Source organism: Capsicum annuum, chromosome 2 (genome assembly GCF_002878395.1).
Source record: "Capsicum annuum cultivar UCD-10X-F1 chromosome 2, UCD10Xv1.1, whole genome shotgun sequence".
In the NCBI taxonomy this organism is placed as follows: Eukaryota; Viridiplantae; Streptophyta; class Magnoliopsida; order Solanales; family Solanaceae; genus Capsicum; species Capsicum annuum.
The window spans coordinates 141,782,045-141,798,681 of record NC_061112.1 but is presented as its reverse complement, the minus strand read 5'-3'; the positions used below and the strand labels follow the sequence as shown (position 1 = coordinate 141,798,681).

The window sequence follows — 16,637 nt, the reverse complement described above, 5'->3', positions numbered from 1 at the left end:
AAACACAATCTACTTACAATACACCCTTGTGGCCCAGCCCCCCCCTGCACATAGCGGGAGTTTACTACACCGAGTGGTCCGGTCCTTTTTACTTGCTTGAAAGATTGGTCTTTGATTTACATTTTCTTTTTACAGAAGATTGATTTTATAAATTTGTCTTAAGTGTTGTATAGAGCAATAGGTTTGAATCGGACCGACTCATTGTAACCTACTGGGAACTATAGAAAGTAATTTGCTTATGGATTGATGAACATTGAATATCATAATAATGCATATGCATCCATTTAGGCTTATTGGGTTTCCCTTCAAATTGTTCTTACATTTCAACCATTTTTCATTTTGTGCTTGTAATGTTCTACTTCAAACAATGTTCACGAAGGGATTGTTCTTAATGTTCATCATAAATGCAAAAGCGCAAGTAGAATAAGTAGAATCAGATGCAGAATCAATGATTTGTACAAAATACTTTGCTTGACATTATTGAGGCAAGGAGTTATCACATGAGAACAGCACTGATAGGATAGGCTTGCAACAAAGTCTCAAAAAGAGGAGCTACTAACAGTTCCATCCAAATTTAGCTAGAACTATAGAGGTCTAAAACAACTTCATCTACTAATTCTTGGAATACTAGACAACAGCATTTATCCCGGCCAACTGCTGGAACAAGAACATAGCTGCACCAATGCTAACAACTGCAATGACGACAACAATTAGACCAATTTGGTGGTACAATTGTCATATTTTAGTTGTACAATATGGCACAGAAATATCAGGAGCTGAAAATATCAAATACACTTGCAATGATGGAAGACTGATGATAGCACATTAAGAACAAACTTAGGTGGAGAAATGTGTGCGCACAAGCAAAAACCACACAGGCTTTTATTGTTTGTACTTGTAGAACAAATTAAGTTGTCAGTAACAGTTCTCTTTCAACCAAGAAATTATTAAGGTTACAAATTGCGGAAGACAACAGAATTTAATGTCCATTACTCTACATTTTTGACCATACAAACCGAAAAACAAAACAAAGCAAAACAAAGTTGATTACGGAGGAAAAAGGAGACACATCCCAGACTAAAACCTATGCTTCAGTGATCAAGGTTTTGGAACTTAAGCAAAATAACTGAGACGCTTTTCTTTAATGCAGCAGAGCAGAACTACACACCACTGTCTGAAGTTCCTAATGATCACGGTGCAGGATAACAGCCAAAAGGCAGATGCTAACAATATGACAACATGTACAGAAATTTGAGTTCACTCTTAAGCAATATGCAGGAAACTGTTATAGCTAAGGATATAAGAACTGAGCATCAGGTACTTATTAGACACACATCATCAACATTATATACAATACTGAATGATCAATTCTTATATAACATGCAGGAAACTATTAGACCTTAGGATATGTAAGAACTGAGCATCAGACACTTATTAGACTCACCATCAACATTATCTACAATTCTGAATGATTAAAATTCTCAAAGGTGGTAAGGTCGGCGTACATCCTACCCTTCCCAGCCCCCACTTGTACCTACAATACTGAATGATTAAAATCCTCAAAGGTGGTAAAGTCGCCGTACATCCTACCCTTCCCAGCCCCCACTTGTGGGATTATGCTGGATATGTTGTTGTTTACTGAATGATCAAAGATATACCTTTCCAGTAACGGCTACTAAAAAGATCAAGCCACCCAGCATCTGGTTCTGAAGAACCCTGAGAAGCATCTTCCAGATCACCATAACCTCAGCAACTCTTTCTTTACCATATAGCCTTTTAATAGATGTCTCAGCTTCAGAAATTCTCCCTTGCTGCAAAACAGAAGTGGATAGTTTAACTAAGACTATAAAGGGTCGTTTGCTTTTAAGAAAAGTTACGCGAGGGCTAGTTATCCATGTATTATTTGTTATTGACAGTTTGGTTTGTTGTATTAAAATAATATGCATTGCAAAAGTTCTAAGAAAAAGTATTACTTGCACAAAATAGTATGAAAAGGGTTTGAGGGACCTCACGGGTGTTTTAGTCATTTTCATTGTTTTATCCCGGGATAACTTATCCCTATCCCAGTACTGTTATCCACCCTCTGACAGGAATAACTAGTCCTCGTTCTAATTAGTAATAATTAGTAATTCTGATATAACTTATCCCATAATTAGTAACGAAACAAGGGATAAGGCGGTACTAATTTTTATCCCAGGATTATTTATGCTTGTCCAGCATACCAAACGACCTCCAAGTCTCTGACATAGATTGTAGCAGTAGACAGGATACCCATACTGAGGATTTCAAACTAGAAAAGAAAGATCTTATGGAAAAACCTGATAGAGCCACCGAGGACTTTCTGGAGAAAATGCCATTCCTAGTGCAAGTAAAACAGATGGAATAAGTGATATACCAAACATTGTTCTCCACCTGACATATGAATGGCGAGACAAGTAAATTAATGGATTTAAAACCAAATCTTTAATCATTAACACGAGAACTGCAAAGGTTAGACAATGATTAAATATTATCAACAGAAGATTCATGAATTACAAATATTGAACTGCGTTCACAAATGAATAAGGTTCTACAACTAGTAGTTGCCAGACTTCAGACAAGACGACAATACAACTTCCATCAAAGAAACTAAGCAACAAACCTGACACTTTATTATCTGAACAGGGAACAAAATAAATAAACTTAAACTTAACTCACCCCACCACTGAATGAAGCTAGAGAAATACACCATTAACTGAACTAAAGTGAATACTGTATTTAAGTAGTAACATTATCAATAGAAAGATTCATGCACTACAAAGAATGAAAACTACCTAAAGGATAAAAACAACAGAAAATAAGAACAGAGAAATTAGGCACCGAAGTGTTAAACTCTGCCATCCACCACCACTTTGATCTCAAACAGGTCCAGAATTATATTAGGACCACCAAATGGGTATCCCATCGGTTCTGGACTAATCAGGCCCAGATAGAACCATTCATGCCATCTTGTTGGAATCTTCTTCTGTCAGAATCTTTTGGAAGGCCTATGGATGACTTCATGTACCAATCATTTAAAAGTTAAATTTCAAAACTGTTTTCTTCTAAGAACATACATAATGGGAAATTACCACAAAGGATTTCCAGACAAAGGCAATCCAGCCACTAATGCAGCAAGAATTCCAATGCAAATGAATAGCTGATTGACAGTTCCAAGTGTGCCGCGAATTTCCGTGGGTGAGATCTAAGCACCGAAAATTTGTTAGGATCCTATGAAAACAAAAGTAAAACCATTGAAATACTGTATAACAGATGTGACTTTGAGTGAGATATACACCTCGGATATGTAAAGTGGCACAATAGCAGATGAGATGCCAATGCCAATTCCAGTAAGTAAGCGACCAATGATCATAGCCTGAACACTCTGTGCAGTGGTACTGAAAGTTTTGACATCATATTAGATGATTGCATTAATGGTAATGAGCTGACATTGTATCTTTGACTATGGTAAGGTACGTACCATAGAAACGCACCAACTGCAAGTGGAATTGCATCCAATATAAATGTCTTTGTTCGACCAAATTGATCAGCCAGAGCTCCCCCAGTAAATGAACCAACAAAGGCGCCAGCAAGAACTGTGCTAACAATCCATCCTAATAAAAGCAATCAACTAAAAAGCTGGTACTCTTATATCTAGATAAGAAATCAAAGGAAGTAAACTGTAAGAAATATTACAACTGAACAAGGCTTGCCATATAGTTGCTTTCCCTAACACAGCCAAAACATTAACTCTGTGACAGAGCAAAAGCTTCCTAAAGAAGCTGACCCTCTATCCAGCAGCTCGGGAATCAGCAAACTAGGATAGTAGTCAATTGAAGCTATATTTCACATTAAAAAACACTCATTCAAAACTCATTGTAACCTACTGGGAACTATAGAAAGTAATTTGCTTATGGATTGATGAACATTGAATATCATAATAATGCATATGCATCCATTTAGGCTTATTGGGTTTCCCTTCAAATTGTTCTTACATTTCAACCATTTTTCATTTTGTGCTTGTAATGTTCTACTTCAAACAATGTTCACGAAGGGATTGTTCTTAATGTTCATCATAAATACAAAAGCGCAAGTAGAATAAGTAGAATCAGATGCAGAATCAATGATTTGTACAAAATACTTTGCTTGACATTATTGAGGCAAGGAGTTATCACATGAGAACAGCACTGATAGGCTTGCAACAAAGTCTCAAAAAGAGGAGCTACTAACAGTTCCATCCAAATTTAGCTAAAACTGTAGAGGTCTAAAACAACTTCATCTACTAATTCTTGGAGAATATGCCTAGCAACTTCAGTGCCACATTCAAATTCTTCAATCTCGAAATCGGTCCATTTACCCAAAGAATGGCTCATATCCCATTCTATTAGCTCGTCTGGGATCAAACCAACAAATTCTGTCCACTCTTTGACCTCTTCAATAATATCAGCAATCAGAATCTCTTTGGTCATACTTGATGGTAGTTTGGTCCAGGTTCTGAAACCAGAATCAGAGTATCGAGCAAATTTTGAGTCTAGGTACTCTAATAGACAATCAAAGGCGAATCCTTTAAGCTGATTCATTTGTTTTGGGTCGTTACAGCCAAGCAGCTGACTGAAAGTCATCCACAGAAGACTCGATAGCATTTCAAGTTCATTGAGGAGAAAATGGCTCACAGAGAACCCATCCTCTACAGGTAGAGCCTGCTGTTGAGGTGTAGTTCTAAATATGAGTTCAGTATTCAAAATGACCTCTTTTGCATAACTGAGTTTGCTTCCTTTTAACTGATCAATCTTGCTTAGCAATCCAGAAACGTTGTTAAAATGGTCAGTGATCAGTGCTCTGCAACTCCTGGTGGATAATGAGGTCTCACAATCCGAAAGATCTCTATCAGGTTCTGGAAAGAGTGGTTCATCATCAATAGAGTCCACTGATCCAGCAAGCACTTTGTCCTCTGGAAGTAAACAAGCATCATATTTATTAGAAGCATGAAATCCAAGTTCAGAGTTGTGTTACTTTTTTAATTTATGTATTTGAGGGAAAGAAAGGAAGTATGAAGTATGCAAATAGTAAAATGTCGAATCGGGGACCATACTTGAGCTACTATTGGGACTGCTGGAGAGGTAGCTGTCAGTTGAAAAGGCAGCTTCAAGAACACATCCCGGACTATGGTGATCAAGTGAATTCCCAACTAAATCTGTTGCTGCTGAATCTGGTATGGCCTGAGCACGAATTCAAAAGCAATAATAAGATTCAGACAAATAACAATAGGTTCATAACTGAAGCAAGACACACTAAGAAATTTTTATGCACTTGAAAAGCAAGGGCGGGGGAAAATGCTGAATAATAGTACAATAACTAAACCTTTAACTAACACTCTTTGGCTGAGTGAGGAAAGAAGAAAAGGACTTCTCAAAAGCCTAGTCTACGTGATGACAATCGAAAAAGGTTTCATTTGATCTTGGGTGTCAAAATTTTGTGAGGCAGCTGCTAAAAATTTTACTATCATGAATCAGGTGCCTAACCTGGGTATATAAACTTAAAGGAAACACAGATACACTGAGTTTTATGCATTAAGGAAGACAGTAAGAACCGTTAGCATCCTGAAATGCTATTTCCCGACTACTACTAGTACAGTTCCAATGGTTGCCTATGTTTCAAATTTAAGCCAAAAGCACTTAATATTCTAGCTTTGAGCCAGATGATACATGGCCATAAGAAGAAATATACTTATAAAAAACTGGTCACAGTAAATGATGTGGATTCCCTGATAGAGATGATGCTAAATTTGCGTAATCTGTAACTTTTGATGCACTAGGCTTTGCTTGATTTAGTCTTTCTAAATTTTATCAACCATTGGCTTTTTCTCTGTGCTCTGGTTACATATTATAAACCTAATAGAAGTGTTCTTCTGTAACATAGTGTGCTGTATAAGTTATCTTGACTGCACATGCACCTAGTACTAGTTTAGTATGATATGATGCACAAAGGCAGGAAGAGAACCAATTTCATCAAATGAATTTTATGACTATCCAGAAGTCCAAAGATGTTTACCCTCTTAAGAAATCATAGATAATTAAGTTGCTTCAGCTTTAAAAGGGAATATATTTCACAAGAGGTCATTCAGTATTTTATTCGCTGCAACTTCAGATAGCTAACATTTAAGTAACTGTTACCTGGAAATTCATGCAAGTATTTCTAGAAGATACATCACCATCATCACACAAATCTTCTTTCCTGCTAGGTCTAACGGGCGAACTGTCCAGATGAAATTGTTTCTCTTCATTTAAAGCCGTTATTAGCTCCTGAAGGATCGTTGCAGTGCTTTTTCTAGGTGCAGCGCCCCCTTCTCCGAACTCTTCTTCACTAGTCAATTCCTTTAGCTTTTGCTCCAGAAGTGCTCCTAAAATGTCCCCTTTCAAAGGAAAGGATTTATGCAAACATGGTGCTTCATCATTTCCTTTAAAGAAGGATCTCCCCCGAGTAGCATCAACACTTGAGTAATTCTGAGACTTCCTTTTTGTGACTTCTGCATGAGTGCCAGCTTTCTGCTTCATTGCAGATTTAAATGTAAATGAAACAACGTTACATCCCTCAGAACTATTATTGGTTGTAACACCCTCTCGCAAACATGGCAACTTTGGTTTAGTGGAGTGACTATCAACAGAACAAATTGGAAAAGCAACATCTTTTCTACTTGTTTTGTCAGAAGAGGGACTTGATTCTCCTCCCATATTCGCATTCACAAAACTAGAACTGTCTCCTTGTCTAGAGACATTATTCAATCTCTTCTTCCGCACCGGAGAGAAGGAATCACTTCTACTCGAATAAGGTTTTCTTTCCGTTTCAAACTTGCAGCCATCGGCTGTGGCTGGCATCCTCAATCGGGTAGATGCACCTAGCCTTCTGTTCTGTGCAACAAAATTTTTGGTATTATTCATAGATTCTGCAGCTGCTAAAATTCTGTTGCTCTGCAAACTACTTGGCTTAGACTTCATAAGGCCCCTCTCTCTATTCTGAGATGTTTGATTTTGTTTCTGATTAAGCACATGAGTGACAGGTGATGCATCCTTCTTCACATTGTTCCCTTGGCGGGTGCCATGCATCTCCATTCGACTTCTGCTAATAGATCTTTTGCCCAATATGAGTTCTGCACAGTATGATACATCATCTATTTCAGCAGTGGCGTCTGAGGACGAACCCTCAGAAACTCTCTCTAGTTGATCCCTGCTACTGAAAATGGGCAACTTTGGAATATTTCTTCCTGGACCGTGACAAGGAGGTCCAGAGTAACTAGAGATAGGTGACGAGACAGACGATGAGTGTTCTTCCACATTTGGTATACCGTTCTTACTATGAAGAAAATAACCACAATTTTTACATGAAGGCACAGATGTTCCTTTCAAAGTTTTTGAATCCACACAAGGATTGGGGCCTTCCAAATGATGAGGTGCTAAATCTGCTTTATCTTCCAAAGGGGAAAAATATCTAGTAGGATAAGTGAGAGCACATTTCACTCTACTCTTTTGCAAACCCGGTTCTAAAATCCTAGTTGCAGCGCCAATCAACCTAGATGCATTTCTACCAGAGACATTTCTAGGACTTTTTACTGGAGAAACCAATTTAGGCTGATGTTTCCTTGGCCTTGACAATACAGTCCTCAACTGCAATGCTTCAGCACTAAATCTGCAAACTGAACGTCTCTCGCTAAGCCCTATCTTCTGAAGCTTTTGAGGCCTCAATTCACGCTTTATTTCGGCCTTCTCGAAATCCATATCTTCTTTATCAGATCCGCCAGGTTGACCACCGAGTTTCTCTGCCACATTGCTCCCAATTTCAGAACCTGAAGCCTTTTTGGGCTTACTGCCTGATGCTGCTGGCATCGATTCCAAACCCATGAGCCTAGCAACCAAACTTGGAGCTTTCATTTTGCGCTTGCTTTCACAACATGTATTGGTCATTCCATTGTTCTTTACATTTGGAAAACCCCCACTGTTCTCATTAGCAATCTACATTGTTCATGCAAGAACCAAAAACAATTAAAACAAAAACTTTCCTGTCAGGTTTACATCTGAGACAAGAGGGAAAAAAAGAAAGCTAAATGTGGGAGTATAGTTCAAGAAATGAGTACCAAACGAATCTTTGGCTGCTTCTCATCCCCTCCAAACTTTTTTGAAGCTTGTTTCAAGCGATCTATAAGAATGCAGCACAAACAAAGAAAAAATTTAGCCCTCTAGCTAGAATCACCTTCAAGAAAGTAACCGTTCTGCTTAAAGAAATGAGTGGAATGTCGAAGTAGCTAACCTGGTGAAAGCAGTTTCTTTGGAAACAACTTCTTCTTGGCAAATCTACGGTTCCAATCAAAGAGCTGAAAGAAAATGCCCACACAACCACCAGGCCTTTGAGGTTTTTTCTCAGTAATGGCCAATGATGATGCTGTTATGGCTAAACTATCATTCATTTCTCTAGCTGAACTAACATTCATCCTTCAAAATCCCTTCTTGATTTTCTTCACCTTTTTTCCCACACTCTGTTGAATGTGATTCACATACTTTGGCTTCCCAACAATAAGATTCTATCAAACATTATCTTCACCATTAATTGAAAAAAAAAAAAAACCCACTGGCCCCCTCTGCCCACCACATCACTCACCCTCCTTGGCCCAAAAAAACAAAAAGAAAATGGGGAAAAAGAAGTTACATTTTCATGACAGAAACAAACCAAAAACCCAACAAGATATCAGAAAGAAACAAGAAAATGGCAATGAATAGTAAAACCCTGAGCTGTGTTCAATTATGACAAACTTTTCACAAGAAACCACAGTCAAACAAAGTAAACACAGAACAAGAAAATACAAACAGCAATACCCAGAATATCTTTAACTTACACCAAATGTGCTACTGTTCAAGAAAACTGCTAGAACTAGTAACAGTACACTCTAGTAAGCTAAAAAGGAAAAGAAAGGAAAAGGGTATTGACTGAATCTTGGATTACCAGATTCTTTTCCTTTTTTAATCTTCTTTACGGCAGTGAAAAGAGCAGAATTATTTGTACCCTACAGGCACATGCTAACTCACCCACGCAGAAAATAGAATAAAATTCTCTTCTTTAGGCTAGTGAGGAACCCCAGAAGGTGCTGTTGGAAGTGATGAAAACGGCTCATCCCTTTGCTTTATTCAGAGTGTGAGGAAAAAGGGATAAGTTTTGACGCGTAGCATAACAAAGAATGGACAAAGTAAGCAACCCCACGCTCTCTGTGGGATGTTCAACATGCCATGATACCCAACATCTTCGTTCATTGTTTTCAATATCATACTATTATATAAACGGTGTTTATTTTCTATTCATATTTACTCCTATCGATCATGAAAATTATAATTTTTTAGAGTCTAAGTTGAGTTGTATTTCATTATAAATATAAATTAAATTTATTTTTAAAATTTTATGAGTAAAAAAAATAAAAATATATCAAACTTGTATCATTTATTTTTACTTTTTCAAATATAATTATGAGATTATATTCAAAATTTTCATGTCAAGTACTTACAGTTCTATTTTTTTCACTAAAATAAAATAATTCTTTAATGAAAAATAAAAAAATTTCACGGTCAAAGGCTCCTTAACTGTGTAGTTATTTGTAACATTGTAGTTTCAATTTAAAAAGTATTTATAAAAGATCTGACATGATTAGTTTATTCTATTTAAATTGTACTAATAGATAGTAATCCTTTCGTTTTATAATAAATAAATTGTTAAATTTTAACATATATATTAAGAAAAAAATATTAAAAACATAAATTTAACATAACTTTTCATTTTTACCAAAAAAAAAAAAATTGACCTTGTAATATATTTTCAAAAGTTAATTGGTTGTTAAATCATAAGGGCAAATTTGAAAAAAAAATTCAATGATTCACTTATTTTAAAACATCAATAAATACCTCAACAATTCACTTATTCCGAAACGAAGGGAGTATATTAGAAGACCATTTCCTCCTCGTTTTGAAAGATACTAGGTAGGCGTTTGGCCATAAAAATTAAATTATTTTTTTTTGGAATTAGAGTTGGAGTTGTGTTTGGTTATGGCTTTTTAAAAGTTTTTTTTAGACTTTTAAAAGAAAAAATTTAAATATGATTTTATGCCCTCAACTTTTAAAAATTATCAAAATCACTCAACTACTAATTTACCTATTAACATACAACCAAATGTTGAGAAAATAATTTATATGCCTTCAATTGATAAAATAATTAACAACAAACTAATTATTATGATTGTTATTCTTCTAAAATTTGAATAAAAACATCACAAGCACGAGCTAAATAGGTTTATCTAACCATAATCGATTGAATAAAATAAATATATTTTGATAAATATGATTGATATATATAAATATATTTTATATATTCTTATATTTGTTGATGAAAATTCTTAATTACTTTCACTTGAATTAATTATTTTATTGAATGTGGTATTTTTAAAAAAAAATTACGAATGAATTATTTCTGAATAGGTTAGTTTTGATTTTTTTTCTTTTTCTTTATTAATCATATTGATTTTCCTTGAATATTATTGTATCGTAAATATCGATCGTTACGTTATGTTTGATATACAACTTTATTGACCACTTTTTAATAATTTATTAGAATCATAATACTCATTATATGACATATACAGAAAATTAGAATAGCAAGAAAAAAATATTAAATTTCTCACTTTTAAATAACATAATGTACTAAGCCTTATATTTCTATGATATAGTTCATTCAAAATAATGTTGATATATTTCTGCCATAGATTGTCATTTATTATTTTTTACTTCACGTTAGTAAATTTTGGTTAAAAGAAGAAAAAATATATTAGAATATTTGTAACAATTAAAAATGATGTTGTACTATAGAAAACAAATAATAGTTTTATTTTTTTTGTGGTTGGTTGTACGTTATAAAAGGTGTTTGTGAAAAAATTTAAAGATTGGGGTTATATGTAAGAATAATGAAAGTTGAAAATGAAAGTGGAAAATAGTGAAAACAATAATTTCACTTTTTTGAATCCAACTCCAAAATAATTTTCTGATTTTTCATAACCAAATACCATAATTTTCGGAAAAGTGAAAAAAATCAAAAAAAAGGGAAAAAAATTTATGGCGAAACGGGACTAGGATTAAGGATTCTCTGTCACCTATTTTGTATGCTGCATGAATTTATGGGATTTGTTCGATTGTCCCTTATTAATTTTAGATTTTAGATGATGAAAAAATTATTTATACACTGCATTCGGATCTATCCCGTGTATTGATGAATTGTGATGATTCCGAGAGTCATTGCTTATGAAAAGATTTTGCTATTGAGTGCATACATGAAAATAGGCTATGATTCAGAGAAGTGAGTGATTTTTGAATCTGTTGAGATAATTTTAAAAAAAAAATTTACTATTTTGATTTTGCTAATCATTGAAAATAGCTTAGGAATACCGACAACAATTCAGTGTATTTCCACGTAATAAAGTTTTGGGGATAAAATATACATAGTGCATATAGCTATTTCCAAAAAAGTATAGGGTCGTTTCCGATAGACCCCGACTCAAGACAGAAAATTATAAATAAAGTCGTAGTAAAACATGAAATAAAACGAAATAACAGAAATAAGACACCTACAAAGTAATATCTTATACTAACAAACTAAAGACACCCACCACCTCATATCCTCCTACTAGCAGCTCCAACCTATAGACACAACTCTAAGACTACCACCCCGGCTATCCCACAACTCTCTTAACCATTGGCTATAACTCACTCGCATGCACTAGCCTTTTAACTTAATTCACGCCCTCCATATCTTCATATCTTGGATCATGTCCTCAGTAAGCTGAAATTGTTTTATATCATGCCTAATCACCTCTCTTTAGTATTTCTTCGGCCTACTCCCATCGCATCTAAAACCATCCAAAGCTAGTCTCTCACACCTATGAACAGGGGCATTCGTGCCCCTCCACGTCACATGTTCGAACCAGCTCAGCCTCATTTTCCACATCTTATCCTCCACCGAAGTCACTTTCACCTTCTCCCGGATAGTCTCATTCCTAACTCTATCTTTCCTAGTCAGTCCGCACATCCAACACAACATCTGTATTTCCGTCATCTTTCAATTTTTTGAATATAAGAATTTTTGACTGATCAATACTTCGCTCCATCTAATATAACCGAACTAACTGTCACTCTATTGAATTTATCTATCAGCTTAGGAATGAATAATTAAAAAACCAGAATAGGTCTTATAAACTTCTGTTAATTCTAATAATGTATATCTGTCAGCTTTACATGTTAAAATTTTACACATAACATCCTACGCAACTAATAGCACTATACATTTGATTTAGGCTTCAACGAGTCAAAAACTCCAAAAGAAAAAATTATTGAGCTTTCTTTTCAGTTATATTAAACTTAACCATTTATCGTTCAACAAATTACAAAAGATTTCATCAAAAACTGTCTAGAAAGTGTAATTACATGTACAAAGCATTTCGTATGAGCAAAATTTATGAAAATTATAAAAAAATATTAGTAATTACTTTTACATCTCAAAACCCGACATACAAATCATGGGAAAATAACTTTACTAACTATTAGCACATTTGTTTTCTTTGTAAAAAATGGGTGTAAAAGGTGAGCTGTATTTTCAACCTTTGATCAGCACGCAGTACCGTCGAGTCTACGTCTGTCTGTTACATTGTGCTGTCTTGACATGGTGGTTGGGAACGTAAAATTTGAATAATGTACTACTGTTTTATACTACCCGCTGCGTGTACACACGCACTCCTTTGGAAGGACCCATATGGTAGTTGGATGAAGCGCGTGTGGTTGTACTTGGTAGTCTCGAGAGTAAAATAGAGGGACCTCGGGTAAGTTACCGACACGTGAATGTTCAAGTGCCGGCAATGATTTACCGGTCCAAGGATATTGCTTCACCTTCGACTATGTTGTTGTCTAATCTTTCTGTATTATGACAAAACTACCATTAATTAAATTGCTAAGTACATACTTACTCTGTTCCAAATTACTCGTTCTAAATTTTTTAATTTAATTTTCTCATTTTACGTATCTTTTTTCATTAATAAAAAAAAAAATCCATATTTTACTCTATACATTAATTATTATTTTTTTCCAATTAAAATATAAACATCATTTAATAAGGGTATTATGATAAACTAGATATGTTATTCATTATTTTTTTAATCAATGTATCATCTCAATTTAGGATAAATAATTTGAAACGGAGGAAGTACATATGTTAAACACCCATAAATCACCTTTGGGTCCCTAATAATAATTATTAGATCCCTCCACCAATTGTTTGAAAATAGTTCTTGTTTTACCAAGAAGGGGAGTTTTAGCATTACTAATAAAGTTGTTGTTATTTGATTCAAAGGTCACTATACGATCAATGAAAATATGACCTTGTAAAAATGCAAATTGAATATGATAAATCTTTGTCGTTTGAATTTTGATTGAATTCTACGCATAGCGAAAGCTTACTGCACATATTTATCTTTTTCTACAATTATCGACCTAATAAATTACTAACTCCCTTTAAGTGTATGACAAAAATAAATATTTCATTTTGCTTGTTCAATTGAGAAAACTAAGAAAAATTTATTATTCTTTTAAATAATTATGTAGAGCAGTCATAGTCAAATATTTAGAATTTTAAAATATTATTAATAAAATTAATTTAGTAAAATATATTATTACTAGGAAAATATTAAACGTTGTATCAAATTAACATCAATCAAGTAATATAAAATAGATAAGTAGTACGCTTATTAACTATTTCTTGTGATAATTTATTCTTATCAAATTGTTTGATATAATTTATTTCAATTTGAAGCTAGGGACTTTCTAAAAATAAAATAAAAAACATATTACATTATTTTATGATTACAAAAGAAAATCAATTTGAAATATTAAACATGATATAACATTTATCTGATTATTTTTTAGAAAATAAAATTATTTATGCTTGATTTATTAAAAAAACAATATCAATCAAAATGAAATAGGGGGAGTATTCTTCACTATTATCGTTTGAAAAAGAGATAATACATCAAAACACTCTTAAACTTGTAGCCAAAACTTACTTTAGACCCTAAACTAATTGGACAATTATTTACCTCCTTAACAACTTTTAAGTTAATTTTTTTCCACCCTAAAAAAATTATACCACTCTCAATACGGAGAGTGAAGTGCACGCGTCCCACGTAATTGTCAAATCAGTGCCACATCAATGTCATGTCATTGCCACGTAATAAGTTGTAATTTATTTTTTTAAAAAATAATCCAATAAACATATTATTTTTATATATTTTAAAAAAATAAAAAATATATTTGTACTTTATATATATATAATATATATTTTTAAAAATATATATATTATTTATATATTATTTTATATATATATATATATATATATCTACCCCCCCCCCCCGCGGCCCGTTCCTCCTCCTTCAACTCTTTAATAACCCCCTTTTCTCCTCCTTCTTTAATTTCTTTTTCACCATTAACACCATTTTTTACCACTAACACCAATAACTTGGTTCGAATTTAACAAGAAATTGATAAATAACTTATTCATATAGATTAAGCTATGTCTCCTCTGTCAACATTTAGAAATCAACAATTGCAAGTAGAACAAAATTTAAACTCATCCACAATAATTCCAGATCTACCAAACGATTTAGCAGCAAAATATTCGTTCCTTTGTTTCAATATGCCGTGAAAATACTTCCTACTTTATTTTTTTTTCACCATTAACATCATTATTTCAACCTTTCTCAAATGTTCCAATAAGCACATGACGAGAAAATGATAAATTGTCATACGTTATTTATCATCACAAATTGGATGTAGTCATCTGAAAAATTAAAAAAATAATGAAAGGTGGGGTTAATGGAGCTTAGTAATGGTGTTCTTGAAAATAAAAATGTAGCTTAAATGAAGAATATGAAGAAATGGGGTGGGGGGTACGAAGAAAATGAAGATATGGGGGTGTTGGGGGCGGGGGCGGGGGTGGTTATGAAGAAGATGATGATGGAAGTGAATTTTTGATTTTTTTAATCTAATATATATATATATAAAGAAAACTTGTAAAATTAAAAGGTGAGACCCATTATTTTTCATGTTTTTAAAGCAAATTACGCGTTGATTTTTAAAAAAATTGTCATGTCAGCAATTAGGGTTGAAAAAAATTTATTTGAAAGTTGTTAAGGGGGTAAATAATTATCCGATTAATTTAGGATCTAAAGTAAATTTTGACTACAAATTTAGGGGTGTTTCAATGTTATCTCTTTGAAAAATAAACTCAAAAGATTGACAACTAAAATGGAAAAGGACAAAGGATTTTTAAAAAATAAAATAAAATTTTAAACATATTACATTATTTTATGATTACAAAAGAAAATCAATTTGAAATATTAAACATGGTATAACATTTATCTGATTATTTTTTAGAAAATAAAATTATTTATGCTTGATTTATTAAAAAAATCAATATCAATCAAAATGAAATAGGGCCCTTTTACCAAAAAATAAAAAAGAAATAGGGGGAGTATTCTTCATTATTATAGTTTGAAAAATAAACTCAAAAGATTGCCAACTAAAATCGAAAAGGACAACTAAAAGAAAGCCTGAAAAGGTATTCATCATAACTAGTCAACATGTACTCACGTCAAATTGATTCTTGCTTATCAACATGGTGCACTAGATCAAACTACTTTATACTTAATTAGAGGTTGAATATTCGATTTTGGGTATGGAGAAAACTCTGTTGGAAGCGTTATCAATTTAATGGATCCTGTAACGCATAATTCAAATTAGTCGGAACTCCAATACAGATACTGAATGAAAAAACAAAAAAAAAAACTGAATCTCACATTCTACCACTTTATTTATTCATTTCATTCGATTAAGACACTGTTTTTGTTATTAATTTTAAAACACTAGTTTTCTAAATTTAAAATTGGTTAACTTATTTTTATTCATTTTATCTCTAATGATAAATTCTCACAAACATTGTAAAATATTTTATTATAAATTTTACAAGCACATAAATAATATTTTATATTAAAGATTATAAATCCGAAAGTTCTTTTTTACTTTTATAAATTTCATAATTTTTATTCATTCTATCTTCAATGATAAATTCTCACAAACATTATAATAGATTTGATTATAAATTCAAAAAATTTTACAATCACATAAATCATATAAAATATTAAAGACTATAAATTCTAAATTTTTTTTTTCTTAAAAAAAAAATTCATATTCATCAAACTGCATAAAATTGAAATGTATACATCGATGGAGACATTAGCCAAGAGTAGCATTTAATATGTTGTAACACGACAATACTTCAAGCTATGAAGTCCAACTCATTGCCAACATTTTTCTTTGCCCTTAGCTGGATGCTGAGTGAATTCACAATTGTTAGACAAAAGAATTAATAGAAAAAATAAAATAGAGAGAAGAAAAACACAAGGGGAGAGGAAAGTAACGCAAACGGGGTCCATCATCATGAGTTATGATGGGATGATAAAAAAAATGACAAAATTAGTACATGAATAACTAAGC

The 16,637-nt window shown here is 33.1% G+C and overlaps 2 protein-coding genes across 5 annotated transcripts; both read right to left on the bottom strand.

Annotated features, from left to right (window-relative positions):
• Nucleotides 1–452: 452 nt before the first annotated feature.
• On the bottom strand, nt 453–3,877 carry LOC107860064 (plastidic glucose transporter 4-like). Its single transcript, XM_016705281.2, has 6 exons — nt 3,500–3,877; nt 3,317–3,416; nt 3,111–3,223; nt 2,319–2,412; nt 1,659–1,811; nt 453–692 (listed from the first exon to the last, which is right to left on the bottom strand). Exons 2-6 carry the CDS (start codon nt 3,389–3,391, stop codon nt 642–644), a joined length of 486 nt encoding a protein of 161 aa, XP_016560767.1. The 5' UTR covers nt 3,392–3,416; nt 3,500–3,877; the 3' UTR covers nt 453–641.
• Nucleotides 453–9,303, bottom strand: LOC107860060. Of its 4 annotated transcripts, none has more exons than XM_047407267.1 (6): nt 8,320–9,303; nt 8,147–8,208; nt 6,192–8,024; nt 5,111–5,237; nt 4,263–4,969; nt 453–574 (listed from the first exon to the last, which is right to left on the bottom strand). In XM_047407267.1, exons 1-5 carry the CDS (start codon nt 8,498–8,500, stop codon nt 4,263–4,265), a joined length of 2,910 nt encoding a protein of 969 aa, XP_047263223.1. In that variant the 5' UTR covers nt 8,501–9,303; the 3' UTR covers nt 453–574. The 4 variants fall into 4 exon arrangements, with proteins under 4 accessions (XP_047263223.1, XP_047263224.1, XP_047263222.1 ...); XM_047407268.1 differs by having other exon boundaries at nt 453–609; nt 4,298–4,969; XM_047407266.1 differs by lacking the exon at nt 453–574 and adding an exon at nt 3,502–3,632 and having other exon boundaries at nt 4,249–4,969.
• Nucleotides 9,304–16,637: the final 7,334 nt, after the last annotated feature.